The following is a 27,888-nucleotide window of genomic DNA, read 5'->3' on the forward strand; positions in this document are numbered from 1 at the left end:
ACCGCCATATCAGATATGAACCTAGACGCATCAGGTAGAGTAAATTGTCTATCTATTAGTAAGATACGAAACTCTGAATATGTGTACTAAGAATTATTAAAAAGGGATAATTATTGGTGTTCTCCTTTTTTTTCTGTCAGTATAGTATGGATTTCTTATATTCTCATTGACAAATCAAGCTTAAATGTAATCAAGCAGAAATCGAGGTAAATTATTTGAATATAGCGAAGCTGAATTATGGTCAGTCCATCGATTCCTATGCTAAAGCTGTTGTGTGGACTCTAAAAGTAGAAAACACCTATTCATAGATGTAGAAAGGCCCTAAAATCACAATTATCTTCAGAGAAATGGTTCGAAGTCATGAAACTTTGTTTAAATATCTAAAAAGCAGGTCCCATAGCTTTTGTTTGTTAGTTTTTCCTAACTGTAATCATTTTTTACCAGTACTTTAGCTAACAGATTTGACAGTAGAACCCCTGAATTGCCTTCGCTTATTCATATTCGAGTAAGGTCCAAATGAAATAGCTGATAAGCTGACTAAAGTAAGGGTAGACAAGCCCTTCTGTGGTATAAGTTACAGAACAATGAAAAAAGCATTGGAAAAGAAGGTAGATAGGAGCAAAACCAACTATTGGGTCTGAAAGGGGAGGAAAACTATAACCAACCTAAGTAAGAACAATCTACGAATACTAACAGGAGTTCCATCAGGGCAATGTCGTCTCCACAAACACCTGAAGACGCTAGACTAGCAGATAAAGCGGCGTACAGGACGAATCCTCTATACACATTCTCTCGAAGTGTGAAACACTACACCTGGGAGCAAGAAAGAAGGACACAATAGATCTTTTCTGTCGCAATGTATACGATACCCCAATATTCATATATATATATATATATATATATATATATATATATATATATATATATATATATATATATATATATATATATATATATATATATATATATATATATATATATATATATATATATATGAATATTGGGGTATCGTATACATTACATATATATATATATATATATATATATATATATAGCAAAATCCCACTCTTCAAAAACCCCTCCTGCATTTACCCACTGCACTTTGAATCAGTATATCACGTAATAACATGCAGACATTTTAGAGCTGGTGAACTGATATATCAAAATTATAGTCCGCGTCAAAAATCAATTTAAAATTAGACCGGTTCAGGAGAGGCTATTTCATACAAAGAAATGTACGTATGTATGTCAACCAAATCTCAGCAGTCGAATTCAAACTTCAATACAATACAATCACTCTAAACTTCACTTGACTCAGAGCTAAATTTCGATTGATCATTATATGGATGCGCTGTCCTACGCCATACATCAAAAATGAAATGATCCCTTTATATATATATATATAACTTTTTTGCAAAAATTTATTTTATTTCTGAAAGTACATTCGAAATTCTTCTTTCCTTAGCGCGATTACTCCCCGTACATTTGTTTCCACATTTTTATTACCATTTACTCAAACAGATGTTTTTATAGCTAGTCTTTCGGATGGCAGTCACATATTAATGCGTTATTAAGTAGTATTGAAAAGGAAGTAGATGCTAGTTTGTGGTATCTGATTTAAGCTCTGATTTTTTGTATTGAAGAATCTGTCGAATGAAAAAAAAAGACACTGTTTACACCATGACTACACCAACACTCACAATTACATTGTCTGACGCGCGTTTCTATATCCAAGTTATCATCTTCAGAGACTGAAGGTAAACTTTATTATCGAAGCGTGCGTCAGACAGTGTATTCGTAAGTGTTGGTGTAGTGGTGCTGTAAACAGTGTATTCAGTATGAACATCATCAACGGTTCCAGAAATTCCAACTTGGATGTAGAAAAATACTTTGTCTTTGTTTTTGTTTCTAGATAGTTTGTTATAACTCAATAGCACTGTCAAGTAGTTACTTTTCAAAAAATCGAATTACCTTAGTCTTAGGTTTATTCGTTTTACTAATATATTCTGGAAACGTTTGGAAATGGTAAACAACCACCTTGTTAAAATCCTCTCCCTGTTTACTAAGACAAACATATTTATGAGGTGACTTTGTAATAATAATATTCCTCGTCAATACAACAAACAAAATAAAGAAGATTTTTCGAAACCTTTCTAATATATAATCTTTGTACTGAATATTTAATCTTAATATTATAAATATGAGAGTCAATTTTGGATGAATTTTCATTCAATATTCTTTTAGATGTCTTAAAGAATATATTTCCTTACTTTTCGAGGTGTTGAATTTGTTGGTGTAAATGAGGCACTTCTTTATTACATTTTTCGAGATCCAATTTCAAATCCAAGTTTTCTGCTTCCAATCGCAGGTTACTTTTCTGCAAATTTGAATTTGCACTCTGCAAACGTTCCATCTCTGTTCGCATCTCCGCACTTCCCTAAAAATACGATGTAATAAACTCTCACAAAAGAAACATGAGAAAATTTTCGTTGTCAACATTTTCGAATGTTTGCAATTTTTGCTTGATTGAATAAAACCTATATATTTCATTAAATTTATTTACCCCTATCGAAAGTTATGATATTCAGGATTTTAATTTGCTATTCATTCGACTTTTGTGGAATTAGAATTAGTAAAACAGTGTTTTTATTGTGTTATTGTGGCCACAGTTAAAATTTCTTTTGAATCACGGTCGAAATTAAGGCCGAGTTGAATAAGGGACTAGGTAGTGCTTCAGCCCCAATTCTCGTGGTCCTGGGGTATCTCCAGCTTTTTTCTTCTTAGACTTATTTATTTTATGATGATTTGTTTTGATTTAAGATCTCCTTTAATTGAAACTTATTTTGAAAAATACATGAAATATTGACATTTCGACCTATTTCGGTCTTTATTATTTATGATTTGACATTGACAATTCGCATGATCATATTAATCAATAGATCACCTACAAAAGAAGTAATATTATATATAAAGTACCTTGTAATGATTTTGACGTATATTTACGTAGGGTAGACATCTCAGTATATATAAAATAGATTAAAAGGTCATCAATTTGACAAAAAAATAAAACTGCATCAACAAACCACGAAATATATTAAAAAGCGGAATTAAATACATGAAAAAGAAAATTTTTAGAAATGTGTTCATAGAAACGAGAAAATTATCAATAATAAAAAAGACCTGAATAATTTAAGTACAATTTATAGTTGTAATCTATAAATGTTAATAAAACCAATAACAGTTTATTTGATTATTGCTACATAATTTTAAGATTCAAACACTAAGAAAAAGTTGAATTTTCTTCTCAAAACAGATTTCTGTTTTGATTTTATATATATGTCAATTCCATAAAGGCCGAAGACAATCAAGACAAATTATCGCAAAAGAATTTATCGCAAAAACGCAACGATCTGAAAACATACATATCATGTTGGAGAACGTTAACGTGAACAAAAATCGTTTGCTTGGAAATATCCACATCTTTGAATAAGATTACCTAAGCACGAAGTTTCAGTTTCAGTTTCAAAGAGAATGAAGAATATTTAAAATATCAAATAATAAACTATCTTTGATTGAGCATTGAAAAAGATTTGTTCATATCAATTGATTTCGATAAGTTGTGCAAAGAATTTTCTATTTGTTAAATATAAATTAGAAAATTATCAGATGGTTTAGTGTATTTAGAGATATTAATTTATGAATTAACCCTTAAACCACTGATATGATTATTAAATTATGATGTCATTCATAATTAACAAATATACTTATTTGGTTGATGATTTATTTTGTCATATATTACTTCTGAAAACCTTAAAAATACTCCAAATTAGATACAATTTTCATGCGTTTCCTAAAAATAATCCAAGACTATACAGTGTGATGTCGAAAATCCACTTCTTTCTCCACACGCTACAGATTGATCCTCAAGATCAGCATCGCCCATGTTGTTGTTCCGGTTACAAAAATTAATAATAATTTAATGTTGACTAATTATTTTCATCTTTTGATGAAATTTGAATTTTTGTCTATTCCTGGCGACATTTAGCCACAGGTCTTTCGAGGTCTCAATCCGCGTTGGTCGAAAAATTAAATTGTATTATACAAATTAATTATACAGACACATTCAAATCAAATAAAGTTTGTGAATTTATTATCCTTAACTTCCGATACCTTCAGAGCGTTGAATTAATTTGATTTCGCACAGTTCTTTGCATATGTAACGGAATTATCGAAATAGATTTTTCACCTATAAAACAATTAGATTTTGTACATTTGTAGTTGACCGATGTTATTATATGTCTTCACATCACTACAGACCTATAAGGCCCATGGCTTATTTTTCTTTTCTCTTCAGTCTAAACTGATTTCACAACTCTTTTCCCTACCAATTTTTTCTCTGGTCTCCCTCTCCATTTTGTACCTCTATCCCCGTCTTTAATGGCCCTTATTGCAAATATAGTTCCCGGTATCCTTTCAGTATGCCTCAATCATCTTACTCTTTGGGCAATCACGCCCTTGCGGGTCACTTAACGAATCCTCGTCTGTCTATTCAGTATCCTACATGAAATGACGGATCTATGAGACGTTCCGCATCGATATCTGTCTATTTTTCGAGATCGTTGCTTGACTTTTGCCGACCTCTGTATACAAGGATAATTCTACCAATAGTAATTTATGGCTATGAATCTTGAATACTCAAACAAAAGACTGAGAAAAAAGTTGGAATATGAGAGGAAAAAATACTCATGGAAATATTTGGAATACTAAGTTATGAAGAAGGAAGGGCGAGTTTATTTATATCCTGACATAACTGGCTGGGAAATAAAACTATAATGTCAAGACAGAGGCATTCTTTTTAAGAAGTTAGGGAGTGAAAGATGAGTGAGCAACTTGTAAAATTATATTTGTAAAGAATTATAGACGAATATTGAGGCTACTATTAAAACTTATAGAAGAGAAATATAAATCTCGTTCGGATCAATTAAGGAACTGATGAACAATTGAGAATTATATGGCTATCAATGACAACTAATAATTATATTCAAAAAGTGTAGTTTCTTGTTTAAAAGATGACCTTTTTCAAATTTTGCTGTTATAATAAATTCTAATACTGTCAAACAATTTTGGTGACTCCAAACGCTGGATCTGTTCTATGCGAGTTAATAATTTTGGGTCAATTTGCTGTCTAAAAGTTTCCACAGTCGTAAATTTTCTATATACGATGATATATTGAAAAATTCTTAGCCTACTATAGAACGAAACAAAATTTTAATATTTTATTACTCAACATATACTTCTCTTGACTGGATACATTTATTACAGCGAACCTGCAATGTCTTTAGACCTTTAAAAAAAAATGTTTCTTGCTCTGCAAACCAGACCTCCACAGCTTTTATTACCTTCTTGGTGGAAGTAAATTTACGACCTAAACTTTTTTTCAGTTGAACAAAGAGATGATAGTCGGACGGAGTCAAATCTGGTGAAAAAGGGGGGTGTTATAGTAATTTAAACCATAAATCACGAATTTTTTGCATGGCAACATGAGATTTGTGTGCAGGGGCGTTGTCCTGCAAAAACAAAACATCTTTGGGGAGCTTTCCGCGTCTTTTCTCTTTAATTTTTTCCCATAGAGTAGTCAGTAATGTCAAATAGTAATTTCCAGTTATTGTTCTACCCTTATTCGAAAAATCAATCATGATTACTCCATGGCAACCCCAAAAAACTGAAACAAGAACTTTTCCAGAAGATTTTTGGACACGAAACTTCTTAGATCTTAGAGAACCAGAGTGTCTCTATTCCATGTTTTTTTGTTTCTAGATCGTAGGAATGTAGCCAAGTCTCATCTATAGTAACAATTAGGTTTAAGAAGTCTACAGCGTTTTCAAATCGAACACAGATCAAACGCGATGCTCCTACCCTTGCACCTACCCTTGCTTTTGGTCTGATAAAATCATTTCATGAACTCGATCGATATTTTCGGGGACTGACACAGAAACTGGCCTTCCCGATCGGTCATAATCTTCAATGGAAAATTTACCTCTTTTGAAGCTTGCAGTCCAATTTTTTACGGTCGTATACGAAGGACATTCATCACCAAGGGTATTAAGCATATCTTCCTAAATCTGCTTACCTCTTAACCCTTTTAAATACAGGTTCTTGTTGATGGCTCGATACTCCTATTTTTCGATTTTCACAATTTCGGTGGACATATTTTTTCTTTTAATTTATTGCGTAACTCTGGTTCACTTTTTTTGACGTCAAACTTTACACTGACACTTCTAATAAGTTATTGTATTATAAACAAATTTACCGGTGTAGTGCAATATTTGTACCAAATGAATCGATTTCGTAGTACATGCAAAATCGATCATTATTATTTTTCACTATAATATGTCCACTTATACTTGTGGACAACCATTTTCCTTGAGTACTAATTCCATAGAGTTTATATTAGATATAGAGAAAGTGAAGTACGAAAGCTAGTTTAAGTGTACTCGAACTGCTGATAGAAAGAAAAAAAGAATCGGTACATTACTCGATCTCTCTTTATTCTGATTAGATCGCCATGGTGTAGGTGTGTCAAGTGGTGGGAACGGCAAAAAAGAAGATTAAAAAATTTCGATTTCAATAGCCAGTTGAGAGAGATAGAGATGGGTAAACTGATGATCTTTCTCTATTTTCCAGTAGTGCAATTCCACTAACATGCCGCTCTCTCTCTGTCTTTAATATTAAGTAAGTGACTATTGTAGTAGGACATTTCTTACGTTGCATCACACTTGATAAGATTGAAAATCAACAATAACAGCAGAACATACATGCAACGTATGCGTTAATTTTATTTTATTATTCATTTTTTCATGATACAATTACAAATTTTACCAATAAAAGTTCATATTTTCTTGATTTTTCGATAGTTTTGATTGTGGTTTACTAAATGTGTTTGATATTAAATAAGTTATTAATTATTGGAATGCAATTTAATCCGAAATATTTGTTTCAAATATTAATTTCGACTTTCTTTTTTATATAAGAGTCAATGCCAATACATATTTATAACATTGATAATCTGTTTCTCTCTCTCCCAGTACTATGGGAGAAATTTTTTTAAATATAAAATTAAAATCGATGTAAGAATATATTCAGGAGTATACCGATACAACTTAACTAGGTCGCCGACTCAGTAAGGCAAGTCGCTGTAGTTATGTATTCAACTCTTTCTGTTGTGACAGTGAGATTATCATCTTTTGCAACGAACATAATTACCTAATCTAAAGAAAACGAATCTTTCATTTGTTCTTATTGGATTATCATAAAAAGACGTGAGTTTTTCTTATAATTTTTACTATCTAAAATAAATATTTTCGTAAACTTGTAAAATAAGTGTGTTTGGTACTCCATAAAGTTGCAGATGTTTTTTAAGGATTTTTTGCATTTGAAAAACTGCTTTTTTGTTTTTATTCATCTATGTATTTAAAATATCATGCGTGGTATAAAATTAATTATTATTTTTTGAGATTTTGAAATGTGGGGAAAGTACGAATTCCGTGGCACTGACTCAATGTGGAATAACATTTTTCGATATCTCGCTTAGTTTTCGAGATATCGATACTAGAAATCAAAACGTAATACTTCGTTTAGAATTAAGATTTTATCGGTTTAAATTCAACACGAGTCTTGTAATTTAACAAACAACAGGCTTTATAATTAATTTTTACATGATTTATCTTAAAATTCAAATAATATAAAATGGCATAGGTAAATCCTGGCACAGCAATTCTTTCACTTCGGAATGAAACATTGAACAAACCAATTTGAGAGATTTATGATGAGAGAAATATGCACAAAATGTTTTTAGTATACACAAGTTAATTCCACAGCAATTTAAAGACCAGACAAAAAGCAAATAACCAAAAAGGTGAAAGGACATAGACCTAAAATAAATTAGTAGAACACTAAAACTCATTGTTCTACATGTACGAAACAACGTGGAAGACAGGAAATACGAAAAAGTTAGAAAAAAATACTATGAAACAAGAAGAGAATGGTTTGATGAAAAACAGTGAATAGAACTCATAAATGTATAATAAAAGAAATTGAATATAATAAGAGAAATTGAACTGGAGAACTGGTGGAAGAAGAAGATATCTTAAGAGATAATTTGGAAGAAACTGAGGAAATGAAGAATGAAGAAAAATTGGAAACAGTGATGGAATAACACATGTAAAAGATAGAATAAATATGGAAGTGATAAAACATAGCGATAATTAACTACTTAAGCGATACAACAGTGTCAAAGCTACAAAAGAATTACGCTTATAAATGTAGTTTTTAGAATAATGTCAACTATACTACAGAGACGCTTAGCGGGTGGAGCAAAACATCGTAGGAGAATACCAATGCGTTTTCACGTATGATGAGTCCATAATAGAGCAATAAACACAAATAAAGAGATAGTGGGAAAAACACATGAATGTCAAATCGATATTGGAATGCTTCTTATTGAATTCCAACAAGCATATGACTCAATCAATGGAAAGAAAGGCTCTGAAAGAGCAAGGAAAAGCTCAGAATACCTAATTAATAATGTAGTAGTATATGTATACTAAATACTATTTATAACTGAAAAAAGGTGATGCCAATAAACTCTACTCAAGAATTGATAGAGATGAACTTATAATTTGAATAAAGATAAAATAAATTGAAATAAATGTTTGTATATTGGCTTTGTTTTATCACCTTAGCCAAAAGTTGAAAGCCAAACTCTGAATTTTATCTGAATTTTCAGGTACTTAAATCACTCAAGTCCTTTTCAAATTTACAATATAACGAATACTTCATTAAAATGAATGCATTTTTGGATTCTAATATTGTATTTTTATTAAGTAATCTCATTTTATATAATCTCAATATGAAATATTTCTCTAAGATATTCAGAGCCCACCTACATGCATGAAATTATACAGTGGATCACCGAAGGGTTACAGCATCAAGAATTTGCTCAACGTTTGAGTTGCGAAGTTTACTAGTAAATAAAGGTTATTAACCTTAGGATACTAAAGTATCGTAAATTCTACTTTAATTTCATAATAACTCGATTGTTTTTTTAAAGCATCCCTTCAGTACTTATTTAATTAGTATCTAGCTTAATATATGTGTGTGCAAGTGTGGAATTTTTTATCTAATTGGCGACCTGCCAAAATGTGAGTCGTAAATTTTTCGCTAGTTTTTTACAAGGTGGTTCAAATAGAAGAGATCTAATTCTATGAGAATGTGGAAATGCTCAACGAAGAAGATAATTTCCCTTCGGTTGAAAATATAGAACTGTTCATTTTACGTGATTCGATTCATAACATTCAGTAAAATTGATAGGAAACAATGGACATAAATGGTCTACAAAAATACTGAAATTCAGAAAGGACCACTTACCGAGATACAAAATGAATAACTTTGTATGAAAGCCTACATGTGGGTCTGAAGATTACACAAAAAATATTATAGACTTCTTTTCAAATTTTCCATCAAATGAGATTTTTGACTGAAATTTATGCTTTACCAACCGAATCGCTAAGGATTCAAAAAATTTGCAAAAATTCACAATTCACAGGAGCATTATCGAAAAAAAATTGTCAGCTCTTCTTACTGTCCTAAACGCCCATATATTTCAAACTACACATTTTGACGAGAAATCTACTAGGGTGGAAGAAACATTTTTACTTTCATACACAATTTTTAAGCTTTCGCGATACAAACTTTACCAAACCATATGAGATTTTCTGAAATTTCGTAAGCCGTTGATTTAATAATATTATGGGAAATGTTGTTAATTCAACTGATTGTATTAAAATTTGGAAATTTTTCTTACAAACAATTAAATATATATTATTATATTTGATCTCAAAGACGAAAGAATTTATATGTTTTTTTTAATAAATATCATAATAATGAAGTTTATTATTATTTATTTATGATCATAAAATTTAGGACACAATAATACATAAAATGGAAACATTGTAGTATTCTAGGATTGAGACAGTAATGGGCCGAGAAGTACCACATCAGGACTATCAATGTGAGAGCCCAGTTTATTTTGGTTTGGAGATAACGTAGCCAAATATACCTATTATAAAATCCAAGACAATAACTGCCTTTGATTGAAGTTCTGTCAACCTTTAGTATGGAATTAATTTTAAAATCATCACAAATTTTATAGTATTAATCAATACCACAATGACCGGCGGATATATGATTATTGGAGAGCTTAATTTGTTTTAAATGCAAATGTGGTTGAATTGGTTGAAAATATGATCGGTATTATTTCAATGAAAAGCTGGGAAAAATATATTGATTGATTGAGGACAACAGTGATATTGAAATAATAATGGAATCACTACAGTTGCTTTTATCAAATTATCAACTGCATAATTTTCAATTTCACTTATTTTACAATGAGTTATGAGAATATTTAACTTTTTATGCAATCTATCTATCTAATTTCCGAACTACTACACTTGCAAAAAGTAAGTCAAGACTATATCAATTCTTTTTTACATCTAGGTACATCATGGAGTACGCTATCGGAAACCTCACTATATTATTAATATCTGGACTGATTCTATTAATCTATAAGCACTATCAGAGAGCTTACAAATATTGGAAAAATATGGGAGTACCACAACTTGACCCTTCTTTTCCCTTTGGCGATATGTATGATACAATATTTAGAAAAAAAAATATGGGTGATAAAATTAAAGAAATATACGATAAAATGAAAGGACATAGGTAATTATTCACCTTATATATTGCATTTATGTGTTCATATACTGTAATAATAATTATGATACTAATTAGTTAACAAGTACGAGGTTTATCGAAAAAATCTCAAGCCTCTCTTCATATCTCTTTAGGGTAGCTTGACATGGAGTAAGAGAACGTGCAAGAAGTTGCATGCAATTTTTTCCAAAGTCAAAATATTTCATATAGCACGTTTGACATTATGTAAGTCTCTTACCACTGCATCAAGGCTACCCCTAACAAAAATACCCTAAGTAAATTAAACAACTCTCTAACGTCAATTATTATTTGATATTTTGTGACCAGTTTAAACATGAAAATAACAAACCTAAGTAAAATGAAAAAGAAAAAAGTCGTTAGTGAATATTTGCTTCTGGAGCCTGATGGAGAGGTTGTCTGCTAAGCAAAAAGTATCTAGACTCTCCCCGGAATTGCAGCTTGCACGTAATAAATATGGCATCAAATCGATGATGTTACAAGTGTAAGATTCAGCTTGTAGCAATCGGCTGTACGTCATCTGCGCATATTACGTCTTGCATTGCTTTGCACGTTGTATTGCATCAAGCCAAGCGATCTTTATTGATGTTATTCTTTACTTCCCGGTGAGTGACATACTTCGAACACAGTTCTCATAAGATAACAGCTACTTCGAGATTGTATAGAAACTGCTGAAGCTATACAGCTTGCGATTTTGTTGCTATTGTCGCTTATCTAGAGTAGTGATCGTTTAGAAATTCAGAATCCTTTCAATGTCAATACTGCCGCTTTTTGTAAAAACATGTCATTCACGAACTAAGTAAGATTCAGTCGGTAACTGCGATCACAAGTTTGTCAAATCATTTTTTCCATTCGAATTGAGGTACCTCCAAAACATGTTATTTGAACGCATCTTCAGGTGTAGAAAAATGTTGACCTCTAACTGATCAAAAACGTTTTTGTTTGAATTGATGCGTGAGAGCTCGCATTATAGAAGTGGAGAATGATTTGTCTTCTGCGATTGGTTTCCTTGCTTTTTTCGAACACTTCTGGCAAACAAATATTGGTGTACCATTCAGAATTGACTATTCTACGTTGCATCAATCGAACGGTCTTCTTCTTACGACGCCGTCTCCCTACGGAGGCTGGCGATTCAAATGGCTATTGTCGCACGAGAAACCGCAACTCTGAAAATTTCTGTAGACGTCTGTCCGAGCTATTTGCGCAAGTCTTTTGTCTACAGCCGACCGACCGTTTTCCTTCGATCTTCCCTTCTATTACCTCATACCGCTCGCCTCTCATTATATGTCCTAAGTACTGCAGCTTTTTCTCCTTGATTGTCGTGAGAAGTTCTTTATATTTACCCATTTGCTATGGGACCTCTATGTTTGTCTTATGTTCCGTCGAACTCATAAATTTTCTTCTCTGTGGCCGCATCCATGGTCCAACTTTTGCATCTGTGCAGAAGAACAGGAAAGATGTCGAAGCATTCTGGTCTGGAGTTCACGGCTGAGGTTGCGGATTGCTAGAATTGTCCTCATGTTGTTCAGAGTTTACCGCGCTTGCTCAATTCTTCATCTGATTTCGAGTTTTGGGTCGCATTGCTGGTTGCATTCTGTTATTTCGAAAAATCAGACGTTTAGATCAAATTGAAAAAATAAATCACGATTACAAGGAAACGGCTTATTGTACATCAATTTACTAAGAAAGCTTTTCTCTATAAAATTTGATTACGATTTTTCAGATTGATAATTACCAATTTTTGAGTGAAAAATCCATAGTCATAACGATACACCCATTAATATTATTATTAAGGACTCAAACTTTCACCATAATTGCCATATCTCAAAACTTACTAACAACCTACATATTTTTGAGGCAAAGCGTTTATGTACTCTGATTTTCTAGTATGAAACCTCTCAATTACTTAGGAAATGATTTTTATATGAAAAACAAGCCAATTTCTTTTCTTGGTTTTTAAACTTTCGCTAATTATCTCGCCACTCTTGATGGGAACCATTTAAGATCTGTTAACCATATATCTGTACCTTGGAACAAAAAAGGCCAATGTCCAAAATTTCAAAATTTGAGTTAAGTGCACAATTGAATTCAGGATGCGACATATAGTAATTGTTAAAAGGACCAAAGTCCTCTTATTATTAGATCATTGAAACTCAAATATTTTGTCACGGCCAAAGTTATTTACTGGAAATGCAAAAATGGCCAATTCCTCAAATTTAAATTGTGTTTCCTGTCATTTGACGAAAATAGACATTTGCCCATTTTTTATAGACTGACCGTCCTCAATACCTTACTTAAGTGGTTCCATATGTCCCTTAGGCAGTTGAAGTTAATTATTTTATCAAATTACTTACACTTATTTTTGTATTGATATGACGTGACGACCATAAATATAATTAATTATAACTTTTATATACAATAGAATTAATATTTAAGAGAGCATAAACATACATAATGTGTTCTATATAGTCTTGACATCCTAGAACTTGAACAGTAGTCAGATTATCAAAACCACTTTATTAATTTATATCTTATATTAATAAATAGTATTTCAAAGTTGTAAATTGAGTTATTTAACTCGGTGTTAAACAGTGATTATTTTTCGGCAGTAATGCTAAAAGAATATATTTCACGTTAGTACATAATTTCATTGTGTTGTTTTGTTTTATTGAGAAGCAAAGAAGAAAGAGTTCACGTTAAATAGAAATCATGAATAGATAAACCAAATTAGTTTATGTATTTGAATAATTATTCTATATATTACCAGTTACTTGTTATAATTGATAAACAATCTCTGTGTTAACTTAGTGAATCATATGCTAATTTTCAAATGAAATCGACCTTAACAGGTAATAAATGAGAAGCTTCAGATCTAAGTGAATTTAACACAATCACCATCGTGTGTAAATATTCACAAATACATCACTACGGTCATGGTGAATTTATTACCAGTAAAACCGTTGTTGGTATTATCTGAAATAACCATTCCTAATTTTTTGCCTTTAATCTGTAGCTATGAAAAATATATGTAGGGGAAACTTTCTCAATAGTCCAGTCATTTTAAGATGTAAAAAATCAACATCGATATCTTGCGGACTAAAAAAGTTATAAAGGTCAAAAGATCACGAAAATCAGTTTTTTTCCAAATATCTCGCGGAGGTCAATAGAGTTTAGTATAAAAATCGTTCCTAGTAGAATTATCAACAAAAAATGTAAAATCTACTATAACTCCTCTCTTAATGGCAGATTTTTATGTAAAAAGCAAGTACAACTGGGTGAACCCTATTACACTTAAGTAATTCGAGTAATGCCTGCCGTGTGGAGATGCCAAGTTGTAGTGCTCAGAAAAGACGTGCCTTGGTAACGGATTCCACAGACTTGCACTTCTCCAAAGGAAAGAGTCCCGATAAATTGAAGTTCTGAGTGTCTGTAGGTGAAGTCGGTATTCATAAAGCCACGTCTGTCTATCGAATAGGTCTTGCAAAAACTGCTCTAGGCGGAAATATGTTAGACAACTCGGAAGATGATTTGCCGCGGTAGTATTGGTAACAGGTCTATGTTCTGAGATGTCCAAGTTTCTAGTCAACTCTAGATCGCCTATAAATCGAATTGCTCTCTTCTATATTGAGTCAAACATCTTCAGTGTATGCTTGTGAGCCGAGTCCAAAATGTGCGAGTGATGTTCCAAAGATGGAAGAATCTGGGCTTGTAGAAGATGAGAAGATGTTTCGTATTTCATTTTTGTGAGACCTGTACCTTCATCTGTACTGTGTGACTCAAGAAATAATTTTAAACACGTTATTTTAGTTGTTTTCTGCTCTCAAACAGCTTTCGTAATGAGTGATACATGCACAAAATTGGATTAAGGTGTTAAAAAGTTTAAGAAAATTGACGTTGACATTCATGCTTAAACAAGGCGTCAACAAATTATCGAAATGATGAAGATGTAGATGTAAATCTAGATATAGACAATGAATAAGAAAAAATTATATACTGAAGTTTATTTGTGTCTTTTGTATCCTACTGAATTCCAATAACAATTTATTCATTCTTGAATAAGAAACTCTGATTTTGAATATTATGGATTATGCGTATAGGTGAAACTATGATTAAAAAACGGGCCTTGCATTGTACCTTGTAGGTGGTGAGCAAACAAGGGCATCCTCATGAAATAGTCGCTACTCCAAAGCGGTTGGTTTTACAGAAAAATGTAAGACATTTTTTGTATTTAATTCTATTAGGAACAATTTTTATAATAACTGTTATCGACCTCGAATAATAGATCACGAGATATTTGTGAGAAACTGATTTTCGTGAAATTTTAACCTTTATAACTTTTTTAGCCTGCACGATATCGATGTCGACTTTTCATATCTTCAACACCTCAATAAAGGTGTTTAAAAAAATTCAGCTTACTAAGAATTATTCCGCAGATAAAATCTAAAATGAGTAGACTATAAGTGAGACATATTTTTCAAATTATGTAGTTTCTCTCACTTGTAGTACAATATACTACTTTTTATCAACACGATCATTCTTAGTTATTCTCTATTGAAGAAATGGAACTTAGTAATATGGACTTCTATTGTTTTTATGTCCGATTTTAGATACGTAGGTCTATATTTCTTCAGCCGTAAAGCGTTTCTACCGCTCGATCCAGTGCTAATAAAAGACATTCTGAACAAGGATTTTCAACATTTCTACGATAGAGGCATTTATTATAATGAGAAAAAGGATCCTCTTAGCGCACATTTATTCTCAATTGCAGGTAAATACATCATTTACTCAATACAAAAAAAGTAGCTCTAAAAATACGTGGCTTCAATTAATTACAAAAATACAATAGGAATTGTTGTCAAAGAAAATACCTTCTTACCTAAATAATTCAAAATCGGCGTATCTTCTGAATAAGCTCATCGAAATAATTAACAAAGTAATATATATCATAATTGACAAAAAATCGACCAAAGACAAAAGATTAACCAAACGGATCACAGCACAATATCTCAAATTATCTATACACCGTACAGTACAAAGGGCTGATTTCCACTATTATGAATTCTGGAAACGTTCCCAAAGATATTCAATCACGACTCATGACCTCAATTGCGAAATTTCTCGCAATGTAGGCAAACGATATAAATGTATTTAATAAGATTGAAAAGCATATGAACAAAACAGTTATAACCTATCAATTAAAAAGATTTTTTCAAAGTTTGTTTCTTCATAGATGCCTGACTATGTGTCTAATTATTGTGGTGTAAACGTAAAACACTGAATAGAAAGGAAAATCTGATACATACGAGATGTGATCTCTAATAAGGCAAATTATTGTATTAAAATAAAAGTTGAAGAAGAAAATGAGGAAACTTTTCTCATATCGTGTTTCATCTACGCTGTCGTGGCCAATTGTATCAAAACGGTTTCTTCTTGGTACATCTTCTCTCTTACTTTTTTGAGAAGAAATTGTCAGATTTTTTTAACATTTAACCGCATGAAATATAATAGTTGAAATAGGTCAACAATAGTATAAAACTTCATTCTCCATATATTTCGATCACACCTCATACAATGAAAATACAAATAACATCAAAAGTCCTGTTGAAGAAAAAGTAGACAAAATTTATTGGCAAAATTAATTAAGTAAATTAAAGAAATTGATGAAATCCGACCAATAGTCGATTCCACCTCCTACACATTCTAATATGTAGACAAGCTTGAGCATTGGAATATGATTCCTTTCCTATTACGCCCTTGCGATAAACACACCTGCAGTCTAAGGTAAGTTAACATGATGGTGAACGGATCTAGAAAATTCAATCACCTGATATGTTTTGCCTTCCTGCACGTTTTGTTCGGGCGTTCTTGACTTGACAAAATTTTGTTGGGCGAAGGTCCAACATAATTCCATTCCAGAACAATGCGGTACGAGTTTCATTTGATAGGGGGCACTTTTGCGGGAAAAATTACATCGATTTCCACCCCCAACAATCCAATTTTCATATCTGTAAACCATACTTATTTCCATTAGGGCAAAAATCTCTCGCGCCCATTGGGAATGGACAGCATAATGTGTAGGAAGTATAACGAAAACTCATGATCTTACAGTACTTAAATTTACATCAAGACATTGTCTTCAAGCTGCAGGTGTCGATATAACACGGCGAAACTTACACTGAAAGTGAGCCTTAGATATGAGGCCTATGACGTTCCAGTTCATGGGCATATTGCACTAAATAAAAATTAAAGGCATTCGAAGATGTTCACCACATGGTCTGTTTTCGATTGCACCATTTAAAGTAATCGAGAAACAGATGATCTAGGTATGCCCAGGATCCCTGATATATGATAATTGAAATGCCCCAATTGTGTAAAGCAGAAATTTTGCTCAATTGGAGGGAAAAACTTCACGATCTAGTATTACAAAGAACGAGAATTGAAAAAACTACAATTTCAACTTCACTAAAAATATTCTAAATATCAATCTAAGACAAGCACTCTTTATTGATATATCCCTTTTTTTGTTTCCTTTAAACATATATAGGCTGTTCCGAGACTTGATGAAAAAAATTCGGGAGTGACCGAATGACGTGAAAATAAAACTATGACAAAAAAGTTTTCTCATACGACCCCTCGTTTCTGAGTTGCAAGAGAAATCTGTACTTATATTTAAATATATTTTCTAAATTATACATTATGAGTTTTTAATGGATGATTACAAATGCCTATGTAGTTGATTCGACGTAATGAATAATTCTACATTAATATCTGGAGGTCAGTGGCAGCTAATACGTGATATTTAATTGAAAATTGCGAGCGACTTAATTTGTTAATGTCAGTTTGCTGACAATCTTTTTAAAACCTGTCATCACTAATTATCACATCGTATTTAAAGTTTCGATGTGGTAGAATTTATCTCGGACATGCATTTCATGTATGGTTTGGCTTCTGGTAACTCAAAAGCTAGAAGGTTGTATACTGAACGCTTTCTGGGCAGAATTATACCCGGCTGTAGAACTTTTGTTAGGGTTGATCGGAGCTCAAGGGAAGCAGGTTTGTCTACATAAATTAAGCAAACTAGTTTCCATCATTTTTTATAAAAATATATATTATAGAAGGTGTCCTGCCAAAAAGAGGTGGCGAAGGTCAACAACGAACTATACAAACACCAGCTTTAGAGCAAAATGTATTATATGCAGTTGGTGCTGATCTCACAACTAGCGTTCACAAAATGTCACTACAATTTAACGTATGAACGACAACTACTCTTAGGATTCTCCAGGAGCAACTTCTTCACCCTTTTTACATCCAGAAAGTGCATGCCATGGAAGTAGAGGATTATCCAGCAAGGCTGGCCTACGCTCGTTGGTTTCTAGATAAGTACGATATGTTTTTATTAATTCCCATATACATTTATGGGTAGAGAAATCATCTCGTTACAATTCAAACAAAGAATCAACATCGATTTTGTGTTAATTTGTGGGTAGAAATAGTGGGTAAGAATTTAGTGGGTCCTTATTTTTTTTATAATAGCCGGAATGGTCAGAGAATTTTTCAAAAATGATTTCCCATCCATATTATGTAATATTCCTCTAAACATTCTCAGAGATATGTGGCTCATGCACGATGATGTAAAAATCATCTTAATAACATGTTTTCTAATAGGTGGATTGGTCGGGGAGGTCTATTTGCATGGCCACCACGTTCCCCTGAATTAAATGCAATGGAGTCATGCTTTGGGGATATCTTGAAAGCTTGGTATATGCAACACCTTTAATGATCGATAAAATAAACTTTCTTTATGACACTATAAGGCCAAATCTTTGAATGCTTATCAAGTTCAAAAAAATATCCTTCGTAGACTCCGGAAGTGTGTAGAAGTGCAAGGTGCCTCCTTTGAACATTTAGTACAGTATTTTTTGTTTTTATTGGATATAGGCTAACCACCTAAATTTTTCTACATTTCAATTTTTTTCTTAAAGAAGTAACATGATTTTCGACAGTATGCAGTTCATTTAAAAATGTGTTCAAGCAGCTCCTAAATATTTTCAATAGATAATTAAAATTTATGAAAAAATTCTTAAGAATGTCTGGCGAATGGCTAAACCATAAATTTTTGATAGAGAGTACCTTTTTGTTAAAAAATCGATTTAGAAATTAATTTTTTCTACCTTCAGATTGTACAGATTGTCCCTGTAAAACTGCATAAGTAATGATCCAATAAAAATTCATACTGTTCGAATGTATAATTTGGAAAATATACTTAAATATAAGTAACTCAGAAACCAAATGAGAATTTCGCATCACATCCCGGAGCACTCTGTATTTTTTTTAAAGTAAAAATTTATATACATTCAACTATGTACAGGGGGGGTCTATAATTTTTGATGTTGTGTGTAAAAAGTACACTATGAAATTGTTAACGGTCAGAAACTGCGGACAATAGAGCATACTTGTGGTTTGACTTTCACCTACATTTTCTTATGTAATACTGACCATTAATTCTATTGATTTTCAATTTAGGTCCGAAATGGAAACATCTTCGTTCAAAGTTAACTCCGGCATATTCTCCAGGCAAATTGAAATATATGTTTGATACTATAGTGGAATGCGGGTACGCAATGACAAAGAAGCTAGTGGAGATCGGAGAAAGCAAAAAAGAAGTTGAGATAAAGGAAATATTAGCTAGATACACTACTGACGTAATAGGATCATGTGCGTTCGGCTTAGAATGTCATTGTATGACAGATCCGGATGCTGAATTTCGCCTTATGGGAAAGAGGGCGTTTACGCAAACTATTGGCGATGTTTTGAAAATAGTAAGTGATTCAATTACATATATTTATCACACCATATAGAGATAGTTTAAAATAGGTAACACGATAATCGTTAACGTTATTATGTACTGGGATTTTCGCTATAATTTGTTGCCTTCTTAAAGTTTGTACAAATAGAAAAAAATGAGAATATTTTAAACGATCTTCAAGAAAACAACTAAATTTCTTCGAGATATTTTGACACATTTAGAGAGAGAAATGTTTTATTGTCAAAAATTTTTTACAATTAGTAGACAAAAGTTTGTAAAAACTCAAAAACAAACATAAAAATAAGTCCATAGCAAAATTAAACCAGTATGCAGCATGCCCGGAATTTCCGGAAGAAAGCATTGATGTATCAACCGCGGAATAGAAGCATATGAGGAGGACCCTCAAGGACCTGGAAGGAAAATATTGAACAAAATATGAAAGACAAAGCTATTCAGGAAAACTAGTGGATAGATAGAAAAGTGTGGCATATAATATGTGGGATGCGGAAAAGAAAGCTTTAAGCCCCCCGCTGTATATATATATATATATATATATATATATATATATATATATATATATATATATATATATATATATATATATATATATAATATAATTTCACCCCCTTACTAATTCTGAACGTGGAGTAGGTATCTAGGAATTTTAAAAATAAGTATATATCAGAAAAATAGCTGGTCAGAAAAAAACAAATCAAAAATGGATATTGTATTTAATATTTTGTCCACCCTGTAACGATAAGCTCCAAGAAATACATTACTCTTTAAAAGGCATTTTTGCCAGCCTGCAATGACATTTTCTAACGTTTCATGAATGAATAAACCAATTTCAAATTGACAACTTCCAGTTTTCCTCGAACCGTTAATATCTTCTAAGACATTTAAATATACCTCGTAAATAAAATAAAACGGTTTCATGAATTTGTATGAGCTTAAACTGTCATTAAAAGTGACACCTGAGATGACAGTCAACAGTGTCAAAAGTGATTATTTACGTGGAAGTGTGTTAAAAAAATCTTTAATAAAGTGTTAAAAATATTCACAACACCCTTGTGAATATTTAAATATTAAAATAAATTTTGAAATTTTATGTCATTGTATGTTCCCCTACTTAATTATCAAAATAGGGCAGTTATACAAAAAACACTATATTACATTTGTGTGATTCCATTTTGTTAGGGAAATTGTTAGTTTCGCTCCCGTCAGCTAACGAACTTTTTCACTCACAAAATAAAACATTGTTAACACCCAAATATTGTTGAATAATACTGAATAAAAAATTAAAAATACTAAAAAACAAGATGACCTTCGAATTTGACTGGTCTATTGAGTCTGTCACATTTACGGAATTAAAAATAATATTATAAATTATTATTAGGTCGAAGGTCGAGTCGTAAAATGATTGGTGAAAGCGTGTATTTGTTTTCGCTAGTTGTTTTGTTGTTTTCTTTTTCGATTCGCTATCATACAGTCGCAAAAATTATTATATATTGACAATGAAATGATGTATTGGATGCATTTGCAGCAACAGCAAATAATGAACATTTCTTCTACTTTACAACGAGATCGTCGGCACAATGAGAGCGGAATATCATCTTTTTATAATATTGTAATCTCCCCATTTATTTTCTACCACTATTTATTTATTTGATTGGTCGATATCGTTTCCCTTTCAATTTTACCAAATCATAGAGGCTCACAATACTAATAATAAGTTTTTTTGTGCACCAAACTACATTTTTAAGAAGAAATACAATTATAAACAGGATACAAACAACATTAACAAATCTAATAATTGATGATACTTGAAAGAAATTAAAGATTTTATCATGTAAATGAAATGTCTAATTCAAAAAATATTTTGTGGTTATGTGAAATGACTTCTGATTGGTTCGAATAGTGCCAGCCAGTTAAACCTGCAATGACAAAGGAAAATCAAAAACTTTCCAACGTCAATCTCGAATTCGAAGGTAATGCGAACAATAGCATCGTCCCGGGCGTTAACGAAAGAATTTTTGAATCTGCTTCACCATATCACTAACAAATATATATGCTACATTTGCTAATAAAACTCTAATTATGACAACTTACTCTCCCTCGTTAGTTTTGTCTTATAATATATTTAATGAGTGAGAGTGGCATGAGCGGTCTGGAACCTTTGCGTCTACTCATCTGTGTTAGACCATTTTATTTATTCCTACCACTTCCTCAGTCTACAGTTCACCAAGTTTTTGGTCTATGTTACAAAAATGAAGCGTCAAACTTTAGAGCAACGTTGTGCAATCAACTATGACTTTCGAAAAGTTGAAGAAGACTTATAGGAAAATTGCTTATCAAAAGTTTTCCGTTTGCACAAATACTTTTTAAAAGACCTAGACAACACTCGTATAACGACATGATAATGAACGAACAATTAAATTTCAACACTGTGCATCAAATAACAGACTCTTCCAGCATATGAGAGATTTGTAGCAAAATGGTGTTGAAAAACCTCACAAATGAGCAGAAGAACAAACGATGAAATTTGAATCCTGGTTGGAGACCTTTTGACTTGTTTGATATTGGAAGTCGAGGGAACATCTAAAATATTATAACCGATCAGTTTAAAGCAATACCATTCGAAGACTTCTAGCATTGATACCAATAATGGAAATAACGATAACATTATTGCTTAAAAAAAATTATTGTACATCAAAACTCAATCTCAATAATTGAGTTAATACGAAAAATAGAAAGAGCGAGGTATGAGAGCTTGTTCAAGGGGTCCCGTAATATTGATAAAGTAAGAAAAAATATCGGTATACCACTCTCTAACTTTGTCTACTCCATTCTAATTGGATCTTCAATATTAACTCAACACAAGAGAAAGCTATACCGATGCACTTTGTCTTTCTCTCTCATTAAAGGATCACAATACTTTTTTCAATATCCCATAATAAAAGACTTAAATCAATCAAAGCATAATTTACTGTTTATAAAATGCAAATGATTTACTGATCTGCACGTCAGAACAAAAGTTTTTGCTGTAAAGAAGCCTTTTTAGATCCTATTTTTCATTTGGAATCAGAATTTCATGTTTTGGGTCTCGGCCCCAATAGCTTTTCTGGCTGAAATTGAGAATTGGAATGTTTCCATATACGAGGATATATTGAAAAATTCTTAGCCTACTATAGAACCAAACAAAACTTCAATGTCAAAATATTTTATTACTCAACATATACTCCTCTTAATTGGATACATTTATTACAGCGAACCTGCAATGTATCTAGACCTTTCAAAAAAAAATGTTTCTTCTTATTCTGCAAATTAGACCTATACAGCTTTTATAACCTCCTCGTTGGAAGAAAATTTACGACCTTTTAACCTTTTTTTGAGTTGAGGAAAGAGATGATAGTCGGACGTAGCCAAATCTGATGAATAAAGTGTGTTCCAGTAATACAAACCCTAAATCACGAATTTTTTGCATAGTAACATGAGATATGTGTGCAGGGGCGTTGTCCTGCAAAAACAAAACACCTTTGGATAGCTTTCTGCGTCTTTTCTCTTCAATTTTTTCTTGTAGAGTGATCAGTAATGTTGAATAGTAATCTCCAGTTATTGTTCTACCATTATCCAAAAATCAATCGTGATTACTCTATGGCAATCCCAAAAAAATAAAGCAAGAACTTTTCCAGCAGATTTTTCGTCACGAAACTTCTTAGGTCTTGGAGAACCAGAGAGTGACCATTCCATCGATTGTTGCTTTGTTTCTGAATCGTAGAAATGTATCCAATTCTCATCCATACTAACAATTCGGCTTAAGAAGTCTACATCGTTTTCAAATCGAACACAGATCGAACGCGATGCGTCTACCCTTGCACGCTTTTGGTTAACATTCAAACATTTGGGGATCCATTTTGCAGTAATTTTTCTCATGTGCAAATTGACGTGAACTATATGATGAATGCGTCCGTATGAAATATTCAGTGCTTCAGATATCCGTTTTAGTCCAATTCGACGGTCTGATAAAATCATGTCATGAACTGCATCGATATTTTCGGCGACTGACACAGAAACTGGCCTTCCCGATCAGTCATCATCTTCAATGGAAAATTTACCTCTTTTGAAGCTTGCAGTCGTATTCGAAGGACATTGATCATCAAGGGTATTAAGCCTATCTTCATAAATCTGCTTACCTCTTAACCCTTTTAAATACAGGTACTTGATGATGGCTCGATACTCCAATTATTCGATTTTCACAATTTCGGTGGACATATTTTTTCTTTTAATTTATTGCGTAACTTTTTTGACGTCAAACTTTACACTTACACTTCTAATAATTTATTGTTCGTTGCTATGGTAACGCAATATTTTATTTACGCATAGAACTGGTCTAGGCTAACTAGATATCAATACATCCTCGTAGTTTCACCTTTTCTATTATTTTGTTGCCTAATTCATTTTTTTCATTGCAGATCATTATTAGAAGTTTCCCACCTTTGGCAGGTTTTTTAGGAATTGGGGTATTCTGTGGGACAGTAACTAAATTTTTCAACAAAGTTGTCAGAGAAACTATAGAATATAGAGAAAAGAATAATGTTACCAGACCAGACTTCCTTCAGCTGTTGATTCAGTTAAAACAGAATGGTCAAATTGAGGAAGATGTACCAATCGAATCAAACAAAGTAAGGAATATTTTCATATTTTTCCAGATAAACACTATATATAATTTTTTGAATCTATAACAAAAGTGGGGTATTGTTAGAATACTTACAAAACTGGAAGGTTCAATGATTCAGTGAAATTACTATGTTGAAATACCAGCTTATTTGACGAAATTTGTCAATAGAAAGCAAAGTATTCTTAGCCTTTTTTTAAGTCGATTTATCGGTTTTGACCAACCTAATGCAAGTATTTCTTCTCAAGTTAGTATACCAAGAATTCTCGCAATTACTTTTATTCCCGATCCAAAAACTAGTCTTCTTTTTACTGATTCAACGAACCCTTATGTCATATTCAAAAATTATATACTATCCAACAAAGAAACAAAACCATTTCTTCCAGTATTTTCGACCAACTTCACTACTAGTCATAATTATTTTCTGTAAATTCTACCGATACTATAGTTGGAGGTAGCTGCAGCTCATACCTTAATATGGTGGAACTAATACTATCCTCAATACAATTCATGTGACATAGGTGTAGGCATAATACTAGCCTCAATTCAAATAATCCATGTGACATAGATGTGGGCTGTATTGAGGAATTCAGCACAACTATTTTAGAAACAGCAAGATCCAAAATTTTCCGACCAATTTCCAATACTTCTTTGCACGTTTTTTTCTCTAAAATAGATTGATAGAAGTAGATGATAGAGCAGATATAAAAAACATATTTCAATATATACCCTTAAAGTATACATAAACAGACGCCAGATGTATACTAAATCTACGTAATGTTACGAAGATCTCTTCTTTATTGAGAAGTATTATCAGAAGCAAATATGTTTATTGGTTTTTCTTCATCTATATTTTTTCCTTCGTCGCTCTTCACATTCTTTAAAATCGATTGCTTCTTTATTTTTTATTTACGCTCCAGTAAACATTGAAATCGTAATATAATTTTGTTCAGGTAACCTCTGGTACAACTTTAACAATAGAAGAAGCTGCAGCACAAGCTTTCATATTCTTCTTAGCTGGTTTCGAAACTACTTCAACCACCATCAGTTTCGCTTTATACGAAATGGCTGTTAATACAACTATTCAAGAAAGAGCTAGAGAAGAAATAGATAAGATATTTGATAAATATCAAGGCTTAACATATGAATCCGTTATGGAAATGCATTATTTAGACACAGTAATATACGGTAAGTGTTTTTTCAAGATTATAGTATCCATATATTTGTATTTGCCACTTGTAGGTTAAACTTTTGTGACAGAAAAAAATGAGCCCTTGGTAAACAATTTATTATTGCAGGCTTATACGAAGCATGATTAAAAGTATTAAAAGCACCGTTCTTGTCTAACCATGCACTCAAACGTTGAATCCATTACTGAAAGAATTTCTGGAAGGCTTCTTTAGGAATGCTTCTATCTGCTACGTCGTGGCTCTTTTAATTGCCGTTATATAAAAAGTATTTTACATCAATACTTTAATAATGACTACGTTAATTAATCTTATTTATTTTGAGGTGAAATTAAAAATATCAAATCATGCAATATATTTTTAATTTTAAAGTAAATTATTTCATTACTGAATTGAACGTAAATATGATATCTGCAAAAAAATTCATAATCATTAAAGGAGTTTAAGAACTAAGAATTTGGCGTTAAAAGAACTTACAAAAACTTTTCATGGACTCCAGTCGATCTCACTCTCGAGCAAACTATTAATGCAGATGCAGCTAATTGCTCAACAGGCAACGTTGGGCATTAAGTCATAACATTAGGACCAAAATTATTTCTGTAGTTTCAGATAAATTAGGAATGACGAAAATGACACTGTCAAAGAATTAAATGCTCAAAGCCTTTTAAAAATTTCCGAAGAATAATGTACAAAAAGTAGCTGAAGTAATGAATAATCGCAGGTATATCGAAATATTACAATAATATGTATGTAGATTATTTTTATTCCAAAACAGATTTACTTCAACATCTGTTTCATGAAAAATTTGATTTTCACAACTCCCACCATGTTGGAGATCAAAATTTTGCGAACCATCTATGTTACTTCTGTGTGGCAAAATACTACAAAAACAGATTATATCCGATTTTCACCAGTACAATCTGGATGGATAATAAATAATAATGAAATTGAATCTCTTTGGTTTTAAAGTAATCCAACACTTCTAACGGTTGAAGATTTTGTTTAAGTGGAGTTGGATGAAGTTAAAAGGGATGATATTAATGATTATACCGATAATCGTAATTATGATGAGAATAACGATGATAATGTTGAAAATTATGATAATATTGATAAAAATGATGATAATTCAAATGTTGATAATGACGCCAATATAAGCGATAACGATTAATACATGTATGGATTGTAATTTAAAGAATATATAGTAATGTATGAGGTGTAATTTAATGTAGGTACTTTTCTAACATAATCAATTTCTTCTATTGATATTGTAATGTAATCATGATTTGAAAAATTATGCCTTAAATAGAAAAATATTATTGTAAATATATGTGGCATTTGTCATTTTTTGATAAAACTCCAGACCTTGGAAAACGAAGAGTTCTGGAAATGTGATTTTACAATGCTGAAGAAGTTAAAAAAAACTATTATATTTATATAATGTTAGTAAAGTATAGAAATGTTGTTTGTATCGCGCTGAACAATATTCTGTACCTTAAAATGAATAAAATTAATTAACGAAATCATTATTAAGATATTGATGTAGTAGGTTTTATATGTGAATAACTGGATATAAAGCATCCTGCCAGGAATTGAATCCTCACAGGGATCTGGCACATTTTTTATATATTAATGTTCAAAGAACAATTTGGCTTAAGGTTGGAGGTGTTAACGCGTAGGTATAGTTTGTATACACGAAAAATATAAATAAAACAATTCATGCCAAATCGGTAACACCTGATTTACCGAGGCACTTAATAACATATTCTTTTCTAAAGGACACGTACAAGAGATTTCCTCTAATATCATAGTGTTAGGCAATAGGTGCAGTAAAAAACCGCTTGATGTAAGGCACTAAGTGATTTTCTTAGTGACTACAGGTAATAGTAGAGGAATAAATATATTTTAGCAGGTCCGCTTATGGGCCAGGTTTTTTGCGGTGGGCTCTTGGACTAATACGGCAATAAACTGAGCAGAATGTGATGTTATTATGATATTGGCCCTCATATTGATTATAAAACGACCGTATCTCAAAAAGAAGTTAGTTATAGTGCCATCTGAATCTCCTTAACGAAATGTCAACTGAGAAAATTACTGAGAATAGCATAATAATGAGCTCGCATTAGATCGTTCACGTTGCCTAAGGGTTATTTACAGGTAGAGGACAAAACTTACACGTAGCCATATCCTGTCACTGTGAAGTAATTATGAATGATGGTTCAAGTAATAATTCTTAATGATTATCATATTATTTTCACGACTATTTCCTTCGAAAAATTTAAGCCAACCAAAAAGCTGTAATAAAAGCGATAATTTGATTTAGGAAATTATGAGACAATTTGACATGCACGAGAGGGCATTTTGGCAGACTATTTCCTGAGAAAAATTTAATTTAAAATAAACAATAATTGTTCCTTTTCTTAAAATATAAAATT

General features: G+C 31.9%; 1 protein-coding gene across 1 annotated transcript in view; it reads right to left on the reverse strand.

The window, feature by feature from the left end:
• The window catches only part of LOC130450181 (centrosomal protein of 290 kDa), a 93,839-nt gene that overhangs the window by 11,970 nt on the left and 53,981 nt on the right, over positions 1-27,888 (reverse strand). Inside the window, exon 17 of the mRNA XM_056788413.1 lies at positions 2,271-2,437. Within this exon, the coding sequence (XP_056644391.1) occupies positions 2,271-2,437 (167 nt within the window). The remainder of the gene's footprint in view (positions 1-2,270; positions 2,438-27,888) is intronic.

Source organism: Diorhabda sublineata, chromosome 11 (genome assembly GCF_026230105.1).
Source record: "Diorhabda sublineata isolate icDioSubl1.1 chromosome 11, icDioSubl1.1, whole genome shotgun sequence".
Taxonomy (NCBI): Eukaryota; Metazoa; Arthropoda; class Insecta; order Coleoptera; family Chrysomelidae; genus Diorhabda; species Diorhabda sublineata.